Raw genomic sequence first — 26,932 nt, 5'->3', positions numbered from 1 at the left:
TGATCATGAAAATTGCTTTTGGGCTGTAATAGCCTACCTTTTAAGGATGAGAAATTAGAAGGAAGCTGATTTTGTAAAGCACCCCAATGTACCTACCTGGAAAGTCCTGTTCAACATATGTTGTATGTATAGGGGAAAAAATAAATAAAGGTGGGATGCTTTTTAAAAGTCTACTAAGAAATTCAGTAATAGGATCATGTTTAGGTGTCATGAGTCTGGTAACATAAATGATTGGTTACCAAAACAAAATATCACAGTATCTGTCCCCCAAGAGATGCAGAATTCCATAACTGTAAGCATAAATTACATGGTTTTAGTGCCTTCTGGATAATATATATTTCAAAGTTTGGTATAAGACTGATACAGCCAGGTGTGTTGACACATGCCTATAATCCCAGGGGCTTGGGAGGCTGAGGCAGGAAGATTGCAAGTTCAAAGCGAACCTCAGCAACTTAGGCCCTAAGCAACTTAGCAAGACCCTGTCTCAAAAAAAAAAAAAAAAGAGGAGGGGGCTGAGGATGTGCCTTGGTGGCTAAGCACCCCTGGATTCAAATTCAATCCCTGGCACCAAGATAAGACAAAAAAAAAAAAAAAAGAAAGGAAAAGAAAAAGACTGAGATACAGGAAATTAAAAAGTTTCTAGGGCTGGGGATGTGGCTCAAGCGGTAGCGCGCTCGCCTGGCATGCGTGCGGCCCAGGTTCGATCCTCAGCACCACATACCAACAAAGATGTTGTGTCCGCCAAGAACTAAAAAATAAATATTAAAAATTCTCTCTCTCTCTCTCCTCTCTTTCTCTTTAAAAAAAAAAAACTATCAATATTCAAACGTATTCTCTGGGTTCTATATTCTGAGAACAATTAATGGTCATCTCAAATTCTAGAGTCTTGGAAACTCCCCTAGGATTGTTTTGGTTGGCTTCTACTTGCTTTGAGAAGACTTTCAAGACATGACGAGACAGGCAATGGAGTTTATGTAGATTTGACCTGGGTTCTGAGAAATGCTTTTGAAAACCCTGGCAACTCTGGATGTTTGAAAGATCAACGTGGCTTGGAAAGTTTGAGGCTTTGCAGGAACTTCTGGCAGAGGATTATGGGATTCTGGAAATTCCTGATTGTGAGGAGAACTGATGTGAAATGGGTTATTATTTTGAGCTCCAACGAGTTTCTTTCAACTCACTTTCCATTCTGGTTTATCCTTTGTCTGGACTAAGATCTGTATACACATATTTCTTGTGTGGGCTTATCTTGATTTCCAAAATTTTCTCCAGCCTTAGTCTTGCTTTGGATCTCCAAGCCTGTTTCACACATGTATTGGATGATAGCCCCAGCCACCCTGCTGTCCCCCCAAATCCAATATGCTCAAATTCCGCTGTGAACTTTACTAAGCATTAAATAGTTTCTGCTTCAGCAGCTTCGGTCTTTACTAAAATGAGAGGTTGGGTCATCTTACCTCCTCCAGTGTATAAGGTAACTCTGGAGCAGGAAGATGATTGGGGTTGACATGAGTACTGTCAGAGTTTCGTTTTTTAAAATACTAAGACTGGTGTTTTGTGCTTTTATTCAAATAGTCTTTTTGCTGCAGGGCTTGAAAGAAAGTACCCTAACACTACTGAATTATTTAGGAAAATACAAATTTACTTAACAGGTTGAGCCATGTGAAATTACTGAATCTGATACTGACCAGTTATTTAAAAAAAAAACTTTGACTTGTAAATACAACCTAATACACGGATATTCTTATCAGTGAAGAAGTGCCTGCTGGAACACTGGGAGCAACATAGGAGATAAAGTTCCACAGCAAGAGGAGGGCGGGATCGAGAGGATGTGGCGGGCCCGTGACGGTTAGGGCTCCAGCTCTAGAAAACCCAGGTGCCGGTTGCACTTCCGGGTCTGGTTTTTCCAAGGCCGGGGAAAACTTGGCCACGCCCTCTTTGCAGCGGCCGTAAAGTGAGTCTACTCGGCGCGGCCCCGCCCCTTCCGCGTATTTTGTGACGCAGGCGCCCTGGGCTTTTTGAGCGGGAAAAGGAAGCCAGGCAAACTAAGTCAGGTGCCAAGAAGACTTGCTTCTTTCGTGGAGCCCTTCCGCTTCTCAGCATGGGGCTGTTGGCGCAATGCGAGCAGGTGTTCGGTACCGCCGACCTTTACCGGGTGCTGGGCGTGCGGCGCGAGGCCTCAGACGGCGAGGTTCGTCGCGGCTACCACAAAGTGTCCCTGCAGGTTCACCCTGACCGGGTGGACGAGGGAGACAAGAAAGACGCTACCCTCCGGTTCCAGGTACGTGTGACTACGCTGGGATTCAGTCTTTTGGGCTTCCAACCACTGCGAACCGCCTAGGGGAGGTGCGTGATCTTGACCTGGCGTTTTCTACCTTTATTTTTCGCGGTGTGGGTAAGGGCACGGGTGAGTTTTGGATGCTTTTTTCTCTCAGATCCTTGGGAGAGTTTATGCGGTTCTAAGTGACAAAGAGCAGAGAACAGTGTATGATGAGCAGGGAACAGTGGACGAGGACTCTACGTTGCTCAACCAAGACCGCGACTGGGAGGCCTACTGGAGGTTACTCTTTAAAAAGGTAGGTGGGCTTTGAAGATTTCTTTGATTATTCCCATCATTTAATAAACAAACGTTCATTAAGTGCCATGGGAGGCCTTTAATTTTGTGTTAATTTTGAAGAAACTGAGGAATTTAACACGGCACACTTAAGTATTAACAGGCCTTTCATTTCATGCTGATACAATGTGATTGTGTGGCGAAGACTGGAGTGTGTGTTCAGGATGTATCTTACGTATTCAGTTGTGTATATGTTTATATGGTTTTCTTCCCATCCTTTTGAAAACTTAAATTTCTTTTCACTGATTCCTAGTTTAGCAGTTGTGACTGATGGAGTAGGGAGAACTCTGAAAAAATCTTAGGCATGGGAAATTTGGTTACTTGCCACAATTTTGACTCAAAACACTGTTGTGTTTGCGAAGAAGCACTTAAATCTTCAGTTTTACTAGTATACCTTTTATTTAAAATAAGATTCTTGATATTACAGCCATCTCCTTTATCATCAGATATCTCTAGAGGACATTCAGGCTTTTGAAAAAACCTACAAAGGTTCTGAAGAAGAACTGGCTGATATTAAGCAGGCCTATCTGGACTTCAAGGGTGACATGGATCAGATCATGGAGTCTGTGCTTTGTGTGCAGTACACAGAGGAACCCAGGATAAGGAACATCATTCAGCAAGCTATTGACGCCAAAGAGGTCCCATCCTATAATGCCTTTGTTAAAGAGTCAAAACAAAAAATGAATGCAAGGAAAAGGAGGGTAAGAGTTTAAATGCTATTGATGGTTTGTATCTTAATTTCCTACAAATAGGATTTGAGAGTATTTATAACAATATTTAAAGACTGTGGACAAGGGTTAAGGTTAGGTTGGTCTATAGCTTTCATGTAATTATATGATCATCAGTTCAAGAAAAACCTCTTTATTTTGGTATGTGGTGCTCAAGATGATTTTATTGCATGAATTGTTTAGTATCATCTTAGGGTGATACTGAAATATCTTTCATATGTGCCAATTCTTATGACTTTGCTGAAGCACTCATCAGATGAAGTGATGTGGAGCCCAGGTGTGTAACATAGAGGCAAGTCCTTACTTGGTTGATGAACAAGGAGAAGGATGCAAGAGATTGTGTCTTGTTAAAAAGTACAGGTTGCAGTGTGGTGTAGCTCAATGGTGGAGCGCTTGATCCCTAGAACTACACACACACACACACACACACACACACACACACACACACACCAAAAAAAGAAAAAAAAAATTGGGTGTTGTGGTATCTGCCTGTTACTCAGGAGACTGAGGCAGGAGGATCACAACTTTGAGACCAGTCTGGGCAATTTAGTAAGACCCTGTCTCAAAATAAAGCCAGGAGTATACCGTAACTTGACATATGTAAGCCCCTGGATCAATCTTCAGTACCCAGTGGGGGAGGGGTACAGAGCAGAGTAGATTGCTTACCTCATAAATTTGTACAGCTAATGTATATCAAATTTTTAAATAAAATTCACAATGCAGAAATGCAGGTTCTTGAGCCTTTTTTGGGGATTGATTCTTAAGTTGGATCACATTTTTTTCAAATGAATATTTTTAAGGGTGTTTTTAATGGCCTTTGAGAAATACTTATTAAGAATAAGTATTATGGCCTGAGTATCTTTACACCCATATTAAACTGGGGTAGGGCCAGGGAATGATAGCAGAGGAAGGTGCTTAAGGATAGATGGAGTTTAGGGAGAGAGTGAATTTAGAGTAGCCATGTCTGCCTCTGGTCTTCTGGAAAAGTTACTTTGGACTCATATCAAAGTAATCATTTCTTTAGCTTGGCTTTCATAATTGCAGCACCATGGAGAACAGACAATTAAAGATTTTAGATATTGGTGGGTACTTGAAGTTCCTTTTGTGTGGCTAACTCAGGTGTGTGAAAAGTTCTGCAGCTTCTAGGAACAAGATAACATGGTACAAATTTAAAGGGTCTGTTTTGTCTACATAAAAGGCCAGGGCCATTTCTGTTGAACTAGGCAGAGAAGTGGAAAGCATAAGAAAATAATTGTTTTGCTTCATTGGCTACATCTGCTTAGAAGTAGGCTCACAGTTTGTCGTTTTCCCAGGTGAAATTGAGTATACCTGTATTCAATAATAGGCCATTAGCTTGAGGAAAATCCCTAGAGTTTGAGGGGAAAATAGCACAGCCCCTCCAGTAGATCAGGGTGAATTTGTTGATTTGCTGGGTCTGAGTCAAACAGAAAATGGTTTTGTTTTTGAGACTATCCAGTAAACTTGTGAGAGAGGGATGCTGAGAGAGAATTTGAATACAAGGAAACTATTTATTGACATAATAATCTAAACATCATCCCTAGTGTTAACAGCATTCTTTGTTACTTGGAAAGTTCACCAGAGGGTGGAACCATTTATTGTGGTGTTCTGGAAAATTGGATAGTCAGCTTTGAAATCAATAAAGATCGAAACTAAATTTGTTAACGTTTCTTATGACTGCTCAGGAGAAATCATTTTAAACTAGAATTGTTCACCAGACTGTCCCTAGTCTCATTTTAGTAAATTGAGCTTCCAGAGGAAAATCCCGAAGTACCTATAGTCTGACATCCTTTTGAGAACATCTTTGGTTAAGTGACCTTTCCTGGCTCTCCCAGCATGTTTTCCTTTGTACCTGGGATTGAACTCAGGGATGCTTAACCACTTGAGCGACATCCCCTGCTCTCGTTTGTATTTAATTTTGAGACAGGGTCTCACTATGTTGCTGAGGCTGGCTTTGAACTTGTGATCCTCCTGCCTCGGCCTCCAGAGCCTCTGGGATTACAGGTATATTGCACCTGAAGTATGTTTTCCTTTCTATAACCATGTGGTTTATGATGTTAGGGTATTTGCTACTTCTAGCAAGTAGAAATGAGAAAAAAACAAATGCTTTTTTTTTAGTTAGAGAATGTATTGCCTGATACCAGTGTTTGTTGTTCAATCTAGTGAATAACATTTATGTAATTTTACTCATTTTATCTGTTGATAAAATTCTCAAATCATCAAGGATTTCTTTTGAGAAAGAAAGTGTTACTGTAAGCATTTCCTGGTTGCCCTGAAGTCTCATGAGAGTTTCTGCTTCAGGCTCAAGAAGAAGCTAAAGAAGCAGAAATGAGCAGGAAGGAGTTGGGGCTTGATGAAGGAGTGGATAACTTGAAAGCACTCATTCAGGTAAACTTGGCAGATTTGTTCAGTTCTGACTCCTATCTTTAAAATAATTTTCAGAAGCATATTTGTGGTATCTAATGGTAGAACATTTCATCACTTTCTAAAAGAAACTCCATGTAGGGGCTGCAGTTGTGGCTCAGTGGTAGAGTGCTTGTGTGAGGCACTGGGTATAAAAAACCCAAACATTTAAAAAAGCTTTTTGTAGTTGTAGATGGACAGAATGCCTTTATTTTATTTATTTTTTATGTGGTGCTGAGGACCCAAACCCAGTGCCTCACAAATGCTAGGCAAGTGCTCTGCCACTGAGCTACAGCCCCAGCCCTAACATTCTTTAAAAAAAAAAAAAAAAAAAGAAAGAAAGAAAGAAAAAGAAAAGAAACCCCGTGTAGTTCTGCCATTCCTTTTTGCCCCCAATTTCTAGTAACCATGAAATACTTTGGATAGTGTGGCATTTTGACAGCCTTGTTTTTTAACTTTTCAAACAGAGTAGACAAAAGGATCGGCAAAAGGAAATGGACAATTTTCTGGCTCAGATGGAAGCAAAATACTGCAAACCTTCCAAAGGAGGAGGGAAAAGATCCGCTCTCAAGAAAGAAAAGAAATAATGGAATTTTTCTCTTCAAAGATCCTTAAGCTTTCATCAGTGCCACTGGAAGCAAGGTGTAGTCAACACTTAAAGGAAAAAGTTAACCTAACTCTTGAGAGAAGTTGTCTTTCCAGCCTAAATTACTTAGATTGACTAAACTAAGCAGAAATTTTGAAGCTGTTTTTAGTGTAACCTAGAAATTACCTGACACTGTGATATCCTCATGTGAAGGAATGTGATAGTGAAGTTGGGAGGGTGGTATACTTCTGATAGCACTTCTATGGCTCTTCATCCATATCTAGAATGTGGGTCTAAGGCTAAGGATATAGGTCAGTGGTATAACACTTGCGTCGCTGGGTTAATCCCCAGCACTGGAGAGGCGGGGGAAGAATGTGGATCTTTATGTAGTACTTTCAGTGTGTGCCTGTCTTTTAGACCTAGTTAGAAAGAACACTTACTTGCTGAGCAGCTGTCTTCCAAATAATTGGCCAGTTTGCTTTTGGTCTTAATGATCTTCAATATTAAGACCCTCTCCTATTTTTTTCCCCTCCCTGAGGCAGGTTTTGTACTCCTATTCCTGAGGTATAGAAGAAGCAAGTACTCGGATTACTTCAAACATTTTGGGATTTTATATATGATTAAATAAGTAAAAAATTAGGGGCGTTTTAAATGATCCCCTATATCATTTAAATGTGATATAGATAAAATATGGTGTTTTGGATAAAGAAGAGGCCAAAAAAATAATCCTAGTTAGCATGACAATAGAAAGCCTGGTTTCTCTAGCATAAAGAGATATGTTATAGTCCTGTCTGATTGCTGCTTGGTGTCCTTAGCTCCCTCTTCTGTACAAAATAAGATCTAAAGTTGTCAGATTCTATATATTAAAGTAAAAGAAAATTGCACTGGTTTGAAGACACAAACACACAAGAATGAGGGAATTGGGCTAAATAACCTTCTGACTCTTAACTTTGAAAGGCAAGCCATATATGGATCCAGTGATTTGTTACAGGGCAGTCAGTGGACTGATTTGTGAAAACAGTACAAATTTTCACTTATATTTCTATGAGTTGGTGGTATGTATTCATTAGAATAGATGGATTTTTAAAAAGGACTGTTCAATTTAAAATCTGATTTGTAGACTCATATTCAATATACCATATGCATAAAACAAACCTATTGCTATTGAACATTATGTATAATAATTTATCTAAAAGTAAGCACATGACAGTTTTCAGTTTGTGATTACAAGCAAGTTAAAAAAATACTCTTTTAATTGTATTAAAATGTAATTCAGTGCAAGTTGTTTGAAGCGTCTGTCCTCATGTGATAAAGTATTACGTTGACATAATTAGTCACCTCAAATTATGATTTTGAATTTATCCACTCTGAAAATTAACAATAAGATCTAACATTGGTAATGATAATTAAGGTAAGTTCAATGAAATTTAAATACATTTAAGCCATAGTTAAAACCACTACTGTATTTATGAGTACCCTCAGGAAAACATCCATGGTAAAATCTGAAGTATGCCAAGGTTCTTTTCTTCTGCTGTTAGGATATGTTTATATTGGGTCAATTTTTAGTCCAAGTTTCTTAGATTCTTAAGGAATTTGTGCTTTGGTGGCTCAAAAATAGTTTCTATAAATTATTTAAAAAATAATGCTAACTTTTCTAGAGCTTCAGGAGAAAAGCTTGCAAGAAAAGTTAAATATTTGGGAAAAAACAGAACCAGTAAAATACTTTAAGAAGAAAATTAGCATAAGCTTACATCACACAAGCAAGGTTGAGCTGTTCTAAAAAAATACATGATATAATTGGTTATACGGGTTACTTTTTACCAATGCTGAGGCCTTTAATTACTCAGCCCTTCCATTTCATTCTCATTAGAAATCTAATGAGAAAGCTTTAGGAATGATGTTTTTAGCTCAGATTTTTTTGTAGCACTATCTCCTAAAAATGACAAAACTGAGTACAACTCTCAAGAAATTAATACAAGCTGAAATATTCTGAAGCCAGTGATATTGTTAATATCAAATCATTTGCTACTTATTGTTGTATATATAATCTCATAGAATCCTATAAATGTACTAATCATCCTTAACAGACAACATGAGCAGTGATTTGGGGGCAATTATTCATTTTTACATCTTTGGGGTACAGTCTTTACTGTCGAGTGGAATAGGTTAACTTATACTGAAAGACAATAATTGGAGATAGAAACATTACCCGTGTAGTCTTTTGGTGGGTAGTCTATTGGTCAGTCTTTTGGTGGGTAGTCTATTGTTTTTCTCAGTCAGTTTTACGAAAATAACTCTTCATGAAGATGGATTCTAGTTGATCTTGTATACACGCTCTCCATCAGTTGATGGTCGAACACTGATTCTTGAAGTCTTCCCACATGTTTGCTGCAGCCTGATTGGTTCTTCTCATTTGTCTTATGGTCCCTGCCTGGTTTTAGAGATTGGTCCACCTCTGCTTTGAGATTTTTGTAGAGGCATGCAAATGAGAACCTGTCAGACAGATGACATCACAGAGTAATAGTAAATAGTCTAGATTTGGTAATGAAAATCTATATCCTAGGGCTTTTTGTTCCACTTATCAGATTTTAAATTTGGAAACTGGAACTAAGTAGTAAAGCATGTATTTACCAATAAATCCAAATTTAAATGTTTTACTCCATTAAAAAAAAACCTGCATTTTTTTTTTTTTAAAGAGAGAGGAGGGAGAGAGAATTTTTAATATTTATTTTTTAGTTCTCGGCAGACACAACATCTTTGTTGGTATGTGGTGCTGAGGATCGAACCCGGGCGCCGCACGCATGCCAGGCGAGCGCGCTACCACCTGAGCCACATCCCCAGCCCAAAAAACCCTGCATTTTTAAGAAATAAAAGCAGCCACCTAGTTGTGCTTAGGAACCCACTGATTAAAAAGATGTTTCACTCACCATTTTTAAATATTAGTTACATCTGTGGCTGAATATAATAATTGTAGCTCAGGGGTAGCATTGCTTTTGTAGAAGGAGTCCAATGAAAGCATTTAAAGACTACCAAGCAATGATATTAGTAGGAACTGGGCTAAGAGAAATCACTTGAACTACAAAAATGGCTTGATTAGTTTTTATTGTTACTTGCTGATTTATCATTAACAGGAAACATTTCAACTTGGATCAGTACTTCTAAATTTCAACTATGACAATGAGAATGACCCTGATTATAGTGAAGACTCCTATGAGAAATTAAAGACATCCTGAAATTTTCTCCCATGACTCCTTTGTTAATATAATTTAATTTAGAGTATAATTTTGAGATAAGAGTTAATGAGATAAAATCAGACTCATCATATTCTGACATTTTAGAATTTCTTAATTTGGTCTAATATGTAAACTTTTATAAAGCAATTTAATCCATAGGAATATGGATTTTTGCCTACATAATAAAACTCATGCTGTGTTCTTAAATAATGTTTTGAATGATATGAAAATGACTCATTTTAGGTTTAAAATGATTACATAAAGTAGTTTACTAGAGTAGTGAAAGGTTAATTTACATAATATGAAAAAAACAGAAATCTGGAACTTTTTGGCTTTGATCAATTGAACTATTTTTATTATACCTCATCTTCCAAAATGAATTTTAAGGGAATTTACAAAGATGTAGAAAAACTAAAAACAAAAAAAAATCTGTAGAAAGGGAAGATAAGTGTAACATCCACACTGTAGCAAAAATAAAAGCTGCAGCCCCACCATACCTGCAGATCCCCTACTGGGTCGGGTTTGATGAGGATACTCAAGTGCATGTGAACGATGATACTGTGTTTCTGGCTAAAAGAAAAGGAGAGAGAGAGATCTTACTATACAGCTTCTCCCAAAGGATAATACTGCAGCAAGTTTACAAGGGAAAATCTTGAAATAGACACCAATGCAAAAGGTGGCATGTGCCAACCTGTATTGAATTCCTATTAGGCAATCCCAAGCCATTTATTGACATGTAAAAAAAACACTGCACATTCTGTGCCTTTTATTAGTATGACTCTATATTATAAATCCCATGATTTAGTATTTTAATTGGCTTCAAGGGAGTTTAATCTGACTTATCTATTGCATGCTGACTTTTAAAACAATCTACTTTTTCAGCAATACTGAAATACCCATGAAGTTACCACACTGAACTTAACTTTACATTTTCTTTTTAGCTTTAGGAAACAACATTTCAGACATCTCAAGGAATTTAAATTTACATCTCAAGATGTAATTATACCATTCTGTTGGGGCTTCTGGAATGAAAAAACATCCCTCAATTCCCTATCAAGAGAGCTGAATTGGGAGATTTAGGGAATCCCCCTCTCCCATGAAGCCCTATATTCTACAATAAGGTTCTGTAAGGTCAGATCAGATAGTGTCTTTCAATTACAATGAGCTACTGGTTCATCTCTTATGAGGGCAAATGGGGAGAGAAATGGCTAAGAGAATTTTTTACTTTATTACTATTATAAAAAGAGACCTGAAGTGTGTTCATTCTATTTTATTCCTGAGGAAAAGTTAAATTTTGATAGGAAAGAATATAGCTCTAGAACATAAGCTTTAAAAATATTCTGGATTAAGTTATGAGAAGACCAAGATATTCTCAGACTTTCTGGGGTCTACATTAAACCCTAAGAATAAGAAATGCTCACAGTTCTTTTCTGCCCTTGTTTTCAGCGAGTTTTCTCTTAAAGCAAGCTTCTTGAGGTCTACTAAGTTGAATAGTGTCTTCTTCAAGTTAATGTCTGCCTGGAACTTGTGAATGTGAACATATTTGGAAATAGGATCTTTGCAGATTTTATCAAATTAAGGTAGAGTAATACTAGATTAGGATGGGCCCTAAATTCAGGGACAGGGACAGATACTGTTTTTTGTTTTTCTTTTTTTTTTTTTTTAAGTTTTCAATGGACCTTTATTTATATGTGGTGCTGAGAGTCGAACCCAGTAACTCACACATGCCAGGCACGCACTCTACCACTGAGCCACAACCCCAGCCCCTCAATGACAAGTAGCTTTAAGAGAGAAATTGGACAGACTCACAGGGAAGAGAAGGCCACATAATGATTGAGGCAAAAATCAGAGCAATGAAACTGCAATCCAAGGAATACCAAGGATTGCCAGAAGCTAGAAAGATGTAAGGAAGGATTCTTCTCTAGTGCTTCCAAAGGGAGCAGGGCTCTGCCAACCCCCTAAATACCCTCTCTTATTCTCATCACTCTATAACAGATGGGAGATTGTGCAGTGCCTCAGGCTAATTATGGTTCAAGGGTCATGAGCTGGGTTAAGTGGGTTGCAAATCATCATCCTGAAAGCCTCTCTTGAAGCTGCTGATGGTTGTAGGATCATGTGGGGGGCCTGGTTATTGGGCACCCCCACAATGTGTGAGATGTGGGTCACTTCCCTAGGCTATCCAAGCCCTTTTGCCACAAAGCAGATGAGGTGGGACTGCACTCTCAACCTGCAAATGGGCAAGATCAGTGCACACTGTCCAAACTAACAATCAGTTTTCTGTTATTGCTTGAAAGAGGTGGTAAATATATAGTAAATGGTAAAGCAATGTGAGCATTTAAAATATCAATGGGAAGAAGTCCTGACACATCTGCCTCATTCTGATACCACTTGTGGTGTAATTCCACAAAAGCAGGGTAGACAGGCAAGTTAGGCTGATCTGGTATACACTGGAGTTTTGTGCTTGTGCTCAGAAATATCTAGGTTCTTGGTAAGTCAGACAAACTCATTTTTTTTTCCCTCAGTTCTCTTCATCAGCAAACAGGAAGCATGTCACTCTACCATAAATGACTGAGTTGTATTGGGCCTGGAGAAGAAGTTAGATAAAAGGAGCCTATCTTGAGGCTGCTGATGGTTAGGCTCATCCACCACTGCACTTCGGGCTCGACTGGAATCACCATGGGGTTTCTGCAGAAGAAATAAAAATTAAAGAAACTCTTAAAACTCTAGTGGGGGCTTCAGATGTCCCACATCAACCCAGGCAGATGTAGTAACTTTGGGCCAAGCAGTTTCAATTCCACTGTTATAAATTAGAATTCAGCTTGTATATTAGATAGAATATGATATAAATTAAGACCACAGCACAAATCCTGCAGAATTACTGTCCCTGAGGTTTTATCAGTACACAGAGAGGCAATATGAAAGAGACATACCATTTGCCTTTGTGGCCCCACAGGGCTCAGGTGTTCCACTTCACTTGTGCCAATAGGTGGCAGCAGATTATTTCGATTCAGGGGTATTGGTGAGGGAGAGGAGAGCGAGTCAACTGCCAAAGGGCTGAAGATCCAACCAGTGAAGACCAAGATGCGAAAGCACAAAGTTGTTAATGAGACAACCAAATTGATGAGAAATAAAAAAGCCTAGAACTTTAAGTTCTGCCCATGTTTTTACACAAATGTAAATCAAAGATTTGAAAATTTTGTTTTTGGGGGGTTTTTGGTTTTTGGTATTGGGGATTGACCCAGGGGCACCACTGAACCACACCCCCATCCCCAAGTTTGTAGGTTTTAGACAGGATCTCTCTAAGTTACTGACGCTGGCTTTCAACTCGTGATCCTCCTGCTTCAATCTCCCCCAGTTGCTGGGATTACAGGGGAAAGAGTCCCCCAATCTCCCATTCTCTAAATTTTTAGCTAAATCAACAGAAAGATCCAGTGTCTATTTCATCAAAATTTAACTCTAAATGATTAGTTTCTAGGGACAGATTTTGGTCTTTTCATTCTCTATGTAAAATTGATTAGTTTTACCATGGATTCCAGAAATTCTGCTTTTGAAACCTACACTTGTGATCCTCTGAGGATTTCTTCCACAGGTCTTGGTGTTCCGGTGCGTGAGTGGCTTGTGCTGATTGGATGAAGGGTACGTGGTGGGGGATTACGTCTCCTGGCAGACTGCACTTTATATGACAGACATGATGTACTAAGCTCCAAGGCTCGGTTTGGCCAATTTCGGGTTGAAAAGATGGTACTGGACCCAGGCCTCATAAGTAGCTTGTCATCAAGATCTCTAGTGGCCAAATCAGAAACCCACAATGAATAAAGATCACCATGTATGGGAAGACTAGTCTCAGGGTTTTTTGTTTGTTTTGTTTTTTAATTAAGCCTTAGTGTAAAACATTCAGGGGCAAAAAAGAGCAAAACAGAAACCTTTCAGTTAACAGTTTCCAGAAGGTAATCTAGAATGAAGAAGGCATGAGAGTTTAAAAAAAGGATGACATTATTTCAATTATAAACATAATTTTGATGCTGGGCGAGTACTAGGGATTGAATTCTGGGGCACTTGACCACTGAGCCACATCCACAGCCCTATTTTGTATTTTATTTAGAGAGAGGGTCTCAGTTGCTTAGCACCTTGCTTTTGCCAAGACTGGCTTTGAACTCGTGATCCTCCTTCCTGCCTTAGCCTCCCAAGCTGCTAGGATTATAGGTGTGCACCACTTCTCCCAGCTCATTCATAAACATAATTTACTAGAATGGAAACTTGGGAAAGCAGGTACATTATTCAGCTGCCATCACAGTGCTTTCCAAAAATCTGCTCTCTCCTATATTTGGGGACTTTTCCCCTTTTTCAGCTGTGAGAATGTCAGCAGAAAGGCAAATATTACTGCTTGGGAACAGTTGTGGCATCAATGTGGCACTCACTGCAGAGATTAAAGTGCTGAACTAGTTGGAACCTATAGGGGTAGAGATTTGGAGTCCTTGGGAAGCTGGGAGCAGGCAAAGGTTCTAGGTTTTGTGCTGCAAAGGGTAGGGGACAATTGTGAACCCTCATTTTCAAAAAATTGAGAAATACAGCTCTTAAGATCTCTGATAGGGCCTGGAGTTGTGGCTCAGTGGTAGAGCGCTCACCTAGCACGTGCAAGGCCCTGGGTTCGATCCTCAGCACCACATAAAAATAAAGTGAAAGTATTGTGTCTAACTACAACTAAAAAATATTTTTTAAAAAGGTCTCTGATAAATGAAATATCATGCTTAAACAGTTTAGTAGCTTAAATGCTGCCCTACTGATTTGGGGGTATTCTCCCTTTTTGTTTTAAAGCAGATGAGAGGAAGTTTGATTATTATAAGACATTCAAGAGTGCAGTGAAGGGGCTGGGGATGTGGCTCAAGCGGTAGCGCGCCGTGCCTGGCATGCGTGCGGCCCGGGTTCGATCCTCAGCACCACATACCAACAAAGATGTTGTGTCCGCCGAGAACTAAAAAATAAATATTAAAAATTAAAAAAAAAAAAAAAAAAAAGAGTGCAGTGAAATGGAAGGCAAATGTAAGAATAAAGGAGCCAAATTCTGCCACTTGTCCCTGTGGCTTTTAGCAAGTTCCTCAAACTTTCAGGTCACATTTTTTTGTCCTTTATTGCAAAATATGCCTCAGAATTTAGAAGATTTTGAAAAGAGAATGACCATGGAGGAATAGGTCTAAACCTTGAAGATTTCAAAAGATCTTTCTAGTTGTCCTGTCTTTAACCATTCTTCTTTTTTAAAAAAAATGCATACTCTCATGCCTTTTTTGGGGGAGCAAGGAGCATACCAGGAATTAAACTCAGGGGCACTTGGCCACTGAGCCACATCCCCAACCTTATTTTATATTTTATTTACAGACAGGATCTGAGTTCCTTAGCACCTCGCTGTTGCTGAGGCTGGCTTTGAACTTGAGATCCTCCTACCTCAGGCTCCCCAGCCGCTGGGATTATAGGCATGCACCACTGGCCCTCACTGCTTTTTTGTTACAAAATGTTTAGACTGTTAACTTTTATTTTCTGTGGATTTATTGTTCATAATTCTGGGTTCAATTATCATCTTTAGATAGGTGACTTTCTTAGATTTATGTCCAAATCTAACCTCTTCACGTTTCCCAAGATATGGCCCAGCATCGTAAACTTCACAGCCTAAATGAAATTCATCCTTTCAGGTAAAACTTCTAAGCTTGAAATCTCACAACTGATATATTGATTCCTCTATTTCTATAGAATTTCATTTTGTAAGTATCTCCTAGAATAGTTCATTTCTTTCTTGGTCTGCACTCAAGCAGGAGGATAGGATCTTACAGTTTATGTTGGCACCCTACTATAGACTCCATTCATTTCTTCCTGCTGCAATCCAATCTATTTTCCACTGCTATAAAATCTGTCTTCAAATTCCTGATTTAAATACCATGATTTAAATATATGTGCTCCCTAGCTGAAACTAACAACTGGCAGGAATGTAAAATTCTGCAACTACTTTGGGAAATAGCATGACAATTAACATACATCTATCATCACCCTTCCACTTATAGGTATTGACCCAAGAGAAATATGACTGTACGTCCATTAAAAAAGACCTATGCAAGAATATTTATAATGCCTTTATGTATAATAGCCCCAATCTGGAAACAAATGAAGTGGTAACAGGAGTGTACTCGTGACACATTTTTACAATGGAATACTATTTGGAAATAGAGGTCATGTGCAACATGGATGAATCTCAAAAACAAGGTATTTGAAAACATCCATAATTGGTTCATTAGTTTCATAGCCTTGCCCACTGATCATACCATGGCCTATTTTAAATCTAGAAGATTGTCAGTAATCTTTGATCAGAAGTGTTAAAATTCTGACTTCTCTCCCTATCCTATAGCAAAACTGGTCTTTTCCTCTCTCCTAAATATCTTGCATTTTCCCATCTCCAAAAGTTTCCCACACTATTCTTTCTGCCTAGAATGGCCTTGTTCCTTTTCTCAGCTTATCCAAACCGCCACTTAAACTTACCCACCAAAATGCCTTCTCCTTTTGGCCTGTCATATCATGCATTCTGGGTAGCACTCAATCACAAAATGCCCTATATGGTCAGATCTCTACCCATGTGTGTCTCACTTTTTACTTATCAGCTCCCTGTAAGTGGAGACCTTTTGCCTTGGATGTGTTCCTCCCCAGGTGTCGCTGTGATTGGTACTCAAAAAGGCATGTTGATTGACTGACTTTGCTTTCCCTTTATTTCTCAGTGATCTACTTAAATTCTATTAAAATGTTATACTTCTTACAGGAGCTTGTCAATTAGGTGGAGATTTCTTGGCTGTAGAGGCATCCCATGAATCAAGAGACCATTCGCATTTGGCTGATGACCACTTGCTTGACAGAGACTCATCTACATGTCAAAAGAAGACATTACTCTTCATCAGTTGGTGAAGGTATCTGCTTGATTTCATAACTTTGCCAAACATAAATATTTCCAATTAGGTAATTTATACATTTTCCCTGTGACTTTTACATTGTGGTCAGTAGCCCTGAGACCCAAAGTATACTCCCAAGAGGACAAGGCCCTTTTCTTTCTTGTGCATTCCTAAGTGACAGCAGGTTAAGGATGCCCAATCAACCTAGATGAAAGCTGACCACATGGTTGATTCTAGATTGTATACCTTATGGATGTCTCTTCAAAAAAGAGAATTACTTATCAATTCTAATTTGCTACTAATTTTTTAAACTGAAGCTGATCAATGCAAAGAGTCACTGGGTTTTTATGATAAACACAATTGTACTGAAAAATATGACTCATAAATAATACAATTAAACAATTCTGGGTAAATTTCCTCTAAAGAGAACAGTCCAAGGCTCCCTGACACATCCCTTGTGGGGCTTACCAGATTTGAGGTGACAGACAGCACCTTGGACTGTGGCACTGGAGGTAACACCAAAGTATGTGGTTCACTCAGCACATAGGGACTTTCTGAATCTGGTCTGGTGACTGCAACATTACTCTCATCATCTGAACAAAGAAACAGACTTCAGTTATCCATAGATATCTTCTGACCCATAGCAACAGTATGAAAAAAAATCTTCCCTGATAATTCCTAATCTCAAGCAAGGCTTCACTCATCTCCGTAGACCAATTTCATACCACCTGTATAGTTTAAAAAAAAAAAAAAAAAAAAAAAAACCTTCAAACCAAGAGTTCAGTTTTAAGTGGTTGTTCATGCTGGCGATGCTTGTGGCACACTGCAAAAGGATTGTTTTGGCTTCCTTCATAATATGTTTTGATACGGAAAGTTTTAAATTTCTTTTTCCTTTTTCTTTATTTATTTTTTTTGTGGTACTAGGGATTGAACTTAGGGACACCCTACTACTGAGCTACATCCCAGAACCCTTTTTATTTTTTTTATTTTGAGATAGGGCCTCAATAAGTTGCTGAGGCTGCCTCAGCTTCCCTTCATTTCCTATGGTGCTGGAGATTAAGCCCAGAGCCTTTCACATGCTAGGCAATGCTCCACAACTGTGCTACATGCCCAGACCAGATAGTTGGATACTTGACAAGTATTGCACTAAACCTGTAAGATATATATGGGGAGTACTGTCATCTTAATAATGTTACCTCTTCCAGTCCATGAATGCAAGATGTATTTCCAAGTCTTTAGGTCTCCTCTATTTTTTTTTCTATAGTGTTTTATAGTTTTCAGTATAAAACTCTTGCACTTCCTTGGTTAAGTTTATTTATAAATATCTTATTCTTTTTGATGCTATTGCACATGAATTATTTTCTTAAATTCTTATTAGATACGTTGGCCTTGCTAGTTTTGGGGAAAAAAGGCTGGCCTTGCTAGTTTTGGGGGTGAAAAAAAAAAAGCTGCCATGAATACCATAGCCACAGACCTGTATGCTCTGAGAACACACAAAAGAAGTGGATATTTTCCTAGTTGAGCCTATACAAGAGAACCCAGCTCTGGTCAATAGATTGATCACAGCCTTATGAACCCTATGCAAAGGACTAGCTGAGCTGTTATAGATTCTGACTTATAAATGTGAGATAAATGTATATTGTTAAAAGCTATTAAGTTTGCAATAATTTACTGAGCAGCACAGAAGAGCCCATATAAATAATTCCCAAGTTAAATATATATATTTAACCATGTAACTCAGACATTTCTAGTACTAGGAATTTACCTAAGAGAAATGGAAATATATGCCACTGAATTATTCTACAGAACTGTTCATAACAGCTTCACATAGAATAGCTCAAAGTAGAACACAATCCAAATGTCCATTGGTAGATGAATGGACAAACAAACTGGTACAACTAAATACTACTCAACAATAAAAGGAATAAATTGTATACACAATGAAATGAAGGAATCTCAAAATCATTATGCTGAGTGAAATGCAGGACAAAAATAGTACATCCTATCAGACTCTATTCATAGGAACTCCACAAAATACAAACTAATCTATGGCGATAGAAAGCAGACCACTCTTTGCTGGCTGCTTTCTCTCAACATAATGATTTCTTGGGGATGGTGTGGGGCACACAACCTCAGGAGGAGAGATTGTAGAGCACATGAACTTCTAGGGTTGATGGATATATTCACTATAATTGACTGTGGTGATAGTTTCATGTGTTTATAGATAGAACTTATCAAATTGTATGTTTTATTTTTTTCTAGTTGTTAATGGACCTTTATTTTATTTATTTATTTATACATGATGCTGAGAATTGAACCCAGTGCCTCACACATGTGAGGCAAGTGCTCTACCACTGAGTTACAATCCCAGCCCTCAAATTGTATGTTTTAAATACATGCAGTTGGTTATATGGCAATTACTTTTTAGTCAAGCAGTCTGAAAAAGTATGTGCTACTTCCATGTGGTTTTTCCTCACCAATCATTATATTCAAGGAGAAACAAGCTGTCTGAGCGTTATAGACTAATCCTTACTGTTCATCTACCCATTCTCAAATATTTTCAAAATATTGGCTAGTTTCTATGGGATATACAAACATGAATCGGACCCACTATGATATTGTTTATATAATAATAAAAATATATTTGGTATCTTCCCTGAGATCTGGCACATAACTCCTAAAACCCTTGGCATCTCCAAAGCAATATCCTGGATCCTGGATAGTCTAAGGATGGTGTTGCTGACTGCCTGGGGGAAACAACCAAGTGATTAGAAGCCTTCAAACTTTCAGTCTTGCCTCATCCTTCTGACCTCTGGAGGGCAGAGGAGCTGAAGGTTGAGATGATCATCAGTTGCCACTGAATTACTCAATCCTGTCTATGTAATGAAGCACCCATAAAAACCCAAAAGGACTGGTTCAGAGAACTTCCAGATTGCTGAACATGTGGAGAAGCCTAGAGGGTGGAGTGTCCAGAGAAGCCATGGGACCTCTGCACCCCTTCTCCCATACTTTGCCCTGTGTATCTCTTCATCTAGCTATTCATCTGTATCCTTTTTTTTTTTTTTTTTAAAGAGAGAGTGAGGAGAGAGAGAGAGAGAGAGAGAGAGAGAGAGAATCTTAACATTTTATTTCTTAGTTTTCGGCAGACACAACATCTTTGTTGGTATGTGGTGCTGAGGATCGAACCCGGGCCGCGTGCATGCTAGACGGGCGCGCTACCGCTTGAGCCACATCCCCAGCCCCTCATCTGTATCCTTGTAATATTTTTTTTTTAAAGAGAGAGACAGAGAATTTTAATATTTATTTTTTCTTTTAGTTTTCAGCAGACACAACATCTTTGTCTGTATGTGGTACTGAGGATCGAACCCGGGCCGCACGCATGCCAGGCGAGCGTGCTACCGCTTGAGCCACATCCCCAATATTCTTTATAATAAACTAGTAAACATAAATAACTCTTTCCCTGAGTTCTGTGAACCATCCCAGCAAATTAATCAAACCTGTGGGGGATCAGGGCATGTGTCACAGGAATCCTGATTTGGTTGGTCAGAAGCCCAGGTCACAACCCAAGGCTTGCAACTGTGATCTGAAGTGGGGCAGTCTTGTGGAACTGAGCCTCTTACCCTGTGGGATCTGATGTTAGCTCCATGTTGATAGTATCAATATTGGTCTGAATCATAGGACCCCCCCCAGGTGGTATCTGCTAGAGAATCTGGTGGGTATTTGTGGAAAACCCTTTATATATTAGGTGTCATAACTGTTGCAGTGTGTGAAAGTAGGAAAAGACATTGGTTTTCCTCTCTCATACATCCCCTTTTCACAATAAAGCATAAATCTAATGGACTGGTTAGGCTTCAGAAATCATAAACAATTATTTTTGACAATGTTTTCACAAAGATTCACAAAGATTCTTACCAGAAGCAGATCCCTCCCAGTAACTACGTGTCAATTGCTCCAAACAGCTCACAATTTTGCTCCACACGTTGTCAAACACATAAGCAAGAATGTCCTCTTTTATGCAGTAAAATGGAGCAATGGGAGGGTACCCTAATTTCTGTTTCTTTGTAGCTGCTTCTGATTTACTTTCATGAAATCCCTCTTCCCTGGAATGGAAACAAGATGAAAAAATTTGATGATTACTCTTCACTGAGTGTCCACCATTGTCCTTTATGCTTCTTAGGAATGTGACTGGTGATATCATCCTACCCTCCTCCTTGCCCAGTGTATGTAGCACACAGAATTAAAGCAGCCTTGTGAACTAACGGAGTTCTCAACAGGGAAGACTACATTTCTTTTCTTTTCTTTTTTTTTTTTTTGTAAAACCTCCAACCTTCCCCACTACTCTGCTAAAAAGGAGGGGAGCTAAATGCATAGAAGCTCCTCTAAGGCTCTTCTGGAGACTCTTGTACTTGTGACCCAGAAATTCCCAATTAGTCATGTCTCCCAAATTAGACATGTTTGTCTATCACACAGAGATAAATTATAAATGAAGGCAAAGCAAATTCTGGAACTGGCTTGGGATTGGGAGAACTATCTCCAGGCCTTTACAATGGAGGTTATCCTGAGGCAGCAGAACTCTCAAAAATTAGATAGGAAACTATAGAAAGAGGCAGAATGATCACAAGTTTGAGGCCAGCCAAGGCAATGTAGCAAGACCTTATGTCAAAATAGAAAGAGTTGGGACCTTCAACAGATGAAAATGGATAAAGAAAATGTGGTATACATATACACAATGGAATATTAGCCATAAAGAAGAATGAAATTATGACATTTGACAGTAAGTGGATAGAACTAGACACTAACTATCATGCTAAGCGAAATAAGTCAATCAAAAAAACTAAAGGCCAAATGTTCTCTTATATGTGGATGCTAACAGGGCAGGAGGGAAAAACAGAAGTTCATTGGATTAGACCAAGGGGAATGAAGGGAAGGGAGAATAAGTGGGAATAGGAAAGACAGTAGAATGCATTGGACATAAATTTTCTATGTTCATATATGAATACATGACCAGTGTAACTCCACATCATGTACAACCACAAGAATGGGAAGTTGTATTTCCTGTATATCTAATATGTCAAAATACATTCTATTCTCATGTATAACTAAAAAGAACAAAGAAATTTTTTAAAAGAGTTGGGAATGTAGCTCAGTGGTAGAGCACTTGTCTAGTGTTATGGTTTGAATCTGGAATGTCCCCCAAAGTCTCAGGTGTTTAAGGAATGGTCCCCCATGCAGCAAAATTTAGAGGTATGGCTTTTGGGAAGTGATTAGATCATGAAGGTTCAGCTCTCATCAATGGATTAATACACTGATAGCTGAAGGGACTAGTGGTGGGCGTGGTTGGGTGAATTAGGTTGCTGGGGATGTGCTCTTGGGGGACTGTGTCTCATTGCTGGTCTTGTCTTGTCTGTTTCCTGGCTGCCATGAGCTGAACAGCGTTCCTCTGCTGTCCTTCTGCTATGATGTTCTGCTTTGCCTCAAGCCCAAAGCAATGGAACTCGCCAATCATGAGCTAAGATCTCTGAAACCATGAGCCAAAATAAATCTTTCCTCCTTTAAGTTGTTCCCAACAGGTATTTTGGACATGCTGATGAAAAGCTCACTAACACACATAGCATGTGTAAAGCCCTGATTTCAATCATCAGTACTGCAACATAATAAAATAAATTAAAAAATAAGGTCTCTGATCGCAGGAAAAGGCAATGATGTGTGAAGGAAGAAAATACCAAGGAAGCCTAGTATGTGGAAGCAATAGCTAAGAACATGAAGTCTGGATACTTGGGCTAACTGACAAACCACATACTGGTATAGAGCTAATTATAGGTAATATTGTTATTCTCAGTTTAGAACAAATAGATATTAATACACAAACTAGAAGGGGAGTAAAGAAGCTTAAACAAGGGCTGGGGTTGTAGCTCAGAGATAGAGCGCTTGCCTCGCATGCGTGAGCCCCTGGTTTGGTCCCCAGCACCACATAAAAATAAATAAAAATGGAGACATTGTGTCCATCTACAACTAAAAAAAAAAAATATTTAAAAAAAATAGCTTAAACAAAACTCACATATCTGTATGGTCGAAAGCTAGGTATTCCTCAATTATTCCTTCTGAGAAGATTATACAGTCTTCTTCTCTTTCCACAGCACACAAACCAGGGGATCTGGCAATGGAAGATACTTTTTGAGCATAAGAAGGTGAAAAATGTAACTTCTTTCCTCTTATGCCAAATCTGGGAATAGGGGAAAAAACAAATATTAGTTATGTACAATATAAACATTTCTCACAATAAGTCACACGTGTTTTAGTTCAACCCCTTGCTCTGGGGAACCCCTTCCTGGACTATTCTTAATCTTAAATTTATTAATTCACAGAACAGGAAGATTATATAATGTCCACAGACCTATTCTGCTTAGGAGCACTGCACACTATCTAATATGGCTTGCTATCTTCTCAGATTCAAATAGCTATAGCTATAAACTAAGTTTTTAACAAAACCTCCAGAGGTACCTTAAAACATGCCTATTTCAATAATCTCATCACTGCTCAAAAAATGCATGCTCATTAAAGGCAAGGATCTTAATTAAATTTCCATTCATATCCAAACACTCAGTAAATAGGTGATGACTCATTTATTTAAGCATGTGAACAATATAATTTTTGAAAATGGTTCAGTTTAACCAAATAGTAAATACACCCAATTTATACTCTGTGTTACTCTCTATTCTTTTTTGTGTCCTAAGTATTTCTTTTTAAATGGGAAAAAGAAGAAACCTATAACATTTTTCAACAAGGCTAACTTTTGGAAGACATTTTGGAATCATGTATTAGAAACCTTAAAATAACATACTCTTTGATTCAATGGTTTCATTTGTAGGGATATCATTTAAGGACATGAATTATAAGATTTAGCTATAAGAACTATAATCACAGAGGGGTTGGGGGTGTGACATAGCGGCAGAGTGCATGTTTAGCATGCTGAAGGCCCTGGGTTCATTCCCAAGTTTAAAAAAATTATCACTGACTTGTTTATAATTGCCCCAAATCAAAACTAGCCCCAATTGTTTCAAAATAGAGGATTTAAAATGGGTTGCTTAACAATGTTTTTTTTTGTGAATGGATTACTATGAAGTTTTTTTTAATACTTTTTTTTAATATTTATTTTTTAGGCGTAGATGGACACAACACAATGCCTTTATTTTTTATGTGGTGCTGAGGATGGAACCCGGGTCCCGCCCGTGCTAGGCAAGCACTCCACCACTGAGCCACAATCCCAGCCCCCTATGAAGTTTTTAATGTTGAAGAAAATGGAAAATGTGTGCAATAAAATGTTAAGCATAAAAAAGATTGCAAGATGTGTACATTAATTTCATAAAATGTGTAATTTCATAAAAACTACATACATGTGGCAGAGGATCTGCATACCCTTCAATATCCATTTTTTTCCTTCTTTTCCTGGTAAAATCTAATTAATCCTAATTTAATTCAAGCAGGCAATATACCCTCAAAGACTACACTTCCCAGCTACCTCGCAGCTAGATGCAGTCAGATACAGCAGAATTATTATGTGGGACTCTGGAAAGGATGCATAAAGGGAACTGGCATGGCTAAAAAAGGTACCCTTTTGCATATTTTCCTTTCCTCCTTTCTGCTATGTCATGTTTGAAGCTCTATCACCCATCTTGGATCACAAAGAAAACTTCAGGGAAAACACTGAGCTAGGATGGTGAAGCAGAAGGACGAAAGGAGTCAGTCCCTGAAAACACCATGCTACCACTATACTATATTTAGAGTACCTTCCTCCAGACTTCTTTTACATGAAGAGAAATAAACTTCTGCTTACTTAAGCCATTTAACAGAGGATCATAGGAAGTGGTTTATCGTCTGGTGAGGCCAGACTGTGAAATACTTTTGAAACAGCCCACAATTTTTAAAATTTGGCTGAAATCAAAAGCTTAGAATTGGCCAAGTGTGGTGGTACATGCCTATAATATCAGATTCAGGAGGCTGAGGCAGGAGGATCACAAGTTTGAGGCCAAACTTAGCAAGACCCTGTCTCAAAATAAAAAACAAGGACTGGAGATGTAACTCAGTGGTAAAGTGCCCCTGGGTTCAATCTCTAGTACCTAAATAAATAAATGCAAGCTTAGAATTGTTTTAGCTCCTGAACTTCTCATACCAAGGATGGAAGCTGAGGGGCTGCCCCATGGCCCAGATGGGCACTGGGGAAGCAGATTGTGACATGCTTCTGATTACCACAACATAGCTAAATCTATTTGTTTATTCCCTGCTTTTTGTCCCATTGTGCCCCCTCTACTCTCATAAAACCTACTATGCCCCTGAACACTTGAAGATGGAGATTTGAGATAGAAAATGTCTCTTCTATCTTCCTGGGAGCCAGCTTTGAAAAAATCTGTTATTCTAGTCAACCTGCCTTCTGAGCATTAGTAGAATGTGACTAGTGATAAAGTCTCTCCTTCTTGGTATCACTTTGTGTATCAATTCAGTAACTTATAGCAATGGAGAGTGTCAAAATTCTTGCATTAGAAGATCACTGTGGTGGTGGTGAAGAAGAAAAGGTGGTTAGGAGGCTACTGAAAAGATGGAGCAAGAGCTAGTAAGCTGACAAGAGCCTGGGCCACAGCAGGAGACATGCAGATGGAAGGGTAAGGGCTAAGGGGCACAGTTGGGACAACCAATACACCTAAACCAGCTGGTATTACAATTTATAAACTCCTTTAAATCTGAGATTTAAGGTTAAGTGTTTTGAAATTCTAAAATAGTGGTTCCCAAATTCTGGTCAACAGATTTATGCTAATCTTTGACAAAATTTTTATTTATCTATACAAAAATGAGTAAAATATGGATAATGACCAGCAAGACTATCCATATAGCCTTTCTTGAAAAGGACTGTCCTTGAGATTATGTACATCATGATTTTTTGCATTATTTCTTTTCTTTTATAAAGTAATGATAATAGGGTCTTTTTACTGTAACATGATAAAATTGAAGATTGTCAGTTGAGTACCCAATAACATTCCGTACGTCATTGTACTATTATATTATTCCATAATATATCATTTTTAGTTGGTGTTTACTAATGAAATTTTTTGCTTTGGGGAAAAAAAAAAAAGGTATAGGTGTGTGGGCAGCTGGCTAGGTGAGATGGCGCCTGGCTACTTCTGCTCCTGCTGGGTCCTTTGCTGTTGTTCGAAGTCAGGGTCTGCGCTGGACCAGACAAAGACCTTAGCCACCAGAACAAGGAACCGCTGTTAGCTGCCCAGCAACTGAAGCCACAGCCTGCTGGTGTGCAGGGGCCAAGAAAGGATGTACTCCAGCAGCCCCAGTTCATACAAATAATGAAGAGTCAGCGACCCAAAATAATTTGGGATTTATTTATGCATTTGTTGCTGCCATATCAGTCATCACTGTGTCTGAATTGGGTGATAAGACATTTTTCATAGCCACCATCATGGCGATGCACTATAACTGATTGACAGTGTTGGCTGGGGCTATGCTTGACCCTAATGACTTGCTTATCAATTCTCTTTGGCTATGTTACCACCGTCATCCCCAGGGTGTACAGGAATTATGTCTTAACTGCATTATTTGCCATTTTTGGCATTAGAATGCTTCGGGAAGGCTTAAAGATAAGCCCAGATGCAGGTCAAGAGGAACTGGAAGAAGTTCTGCAGAACTAAAGAAGAAGGATGAAAGATTTCAATGAACCAAACTCTTAAATGGATCAGGAGATGTTGAAACGGGTACAAGCACAACAATACCTCAGAAAACGTTGCATTTTATTTCACCCATTTTTGTTCAAGCTCTTATACTAACATCCTTAGCAGAATGGGGAGATCGCTCTCATCTCACTACAATTGTTCTGGCAGCTAGAGAGGATCCCTGGGGTGTAGTGGTGGGTGGAACAGTGGGACACTGATTATACACTGGATTGGCAGTAATTGGAGGAAGGAATGATAACACAAAAAATCTGTCAGAACTGTGATAATAGGAGGTGTTGTGTTTTTGGCGTTTGCATTTTCTGCACTATTTATGTGTCCTGATTCTGGTTTTCAACACACTATTTGTTCATCTGTATTTAGTATAAGGTAACTATTGTCTTTCTGTACATAGTATACATAACAACCAAAAGTGATGGAAAATACTGTATTCTGTAGCAATGATTTGTAAGTTTGACCCATTTAATGAAAGTATTATGTCCAAAACAGTTAATCAAGGATTTTATTTGTAAAATGGATTTTTAAAAGAAACCTGACTTCTCAGCGTGGACTTTTTTGGCAGCATAATTATGTCAGTATAGTCCCCATTTCTGTTTTGTATGTACAGAACCATTGTGCAGTGGGGTCTACCACTTGGTTTTCTTTCAATATGACCCATTTATAAGGAATATATTCTCCTTGGTCACTGAGGCATTTCAGATG

The 26,932-nt window shown here is 38.6% G+C and overlaps 2 protein-coding genes, 1 long non-coding RNA gene and 1 pseudogene across 3 annotated transcripts in view; 3 read left to right on the top strand and 1 right to left on the bottom strand.

Moving 5' to 3' along the window:
- Positions 1-1,811: 1,811 nt before the first annotated feature.
- On the top strand, positions 1,812-8,743 carry Dnajc9 (DnaJ heat shock protein family (Hsp40) member C9). Its single transcript, XM_026390173.2, has 5 exons — positions 1,812-2,275; positions 2,430-2,570; positions 3,055-3,309; positions 5,656-5,742; positions 6,225-8,743. Exons 1-5 carry the CDS (start codon positions 2,096-2,098, stop codon positions 6,342-6,344), a joined length of 783 nt encoding a protein of 260 aa, XP_026245958.1. The 5' UTR covers positions 1,812-2,095; the 3' UTR covers positions 6,345-8,743.
- The window catches only part of Fam149b1 (family with sequence similarity 149 member B1), a 48,174-nt gene continuing 27,747 nt past the window's right edge, over positions 6,506-26,932 (bottom strand). The window contains 10 exon segments of the mRNA XM_026390172.2: positions 6,506-8,812; positions 8,814-8,836; positions 10,074-10,146; positions 12,136-12,261; positions 12,507-12,630; positions 13,135-13,359; positions 16,371-16,474; positions 16,968-17,092; positions 20,412-20,599; positions 22,558-22,722. Coding sequence (XP_026245957.2) covers positions 8,762-8,812; positions 8,814-8,836; positions 10,074-10,146; positions 12,136-12,261; positions 12,507-12,630; positions 13,135-13,359; positions 16,371-16,474; positions 16,968-17,092; positions 20,412-20,599; positions 22,558-22,722 — 1,204 coding nt within the window. The 3' untranslated portion in view covers positions 6,506-8,761.
- On the top strand, positions 14,549-23,763 carry LOC144254822 (uncharacterized). The gene is made up of 3 exons (XR_013343602.1): positions 14,549-15,825; positions 16,373-16,517; positions 23,660-23,763. It is a non-coding gene; the product is annotated as an uncharacterized LOC144254822 (long non-coding RNA).
- LOC113183782 (putative divalent cation/proton antiporter TMEM165 pseudogene) lies at positions 24,094-26,603 on the top strand (annotated as a pseudogene).

This window comes from Urocitellus parryii, chromosome 5, assembly GCF_045843805.1.
Source record: "Urocitellus parryii isolate mUroPar1 chromosome 5, mUroPar1.hap1, whole genome shotgun sequence".
NCBI classification, from domain to species: Eukaryota; Metazoa; Chordata; class Mammalia; order Rodentia; family Sciuridae; genus Urocitellus; species Urocitellus parryii.
The sequence above is the reverse complement of the archived record's forward strand: the minus strand, read 5'-3'. Positions and strand labels throughout refer to the sequence as shown.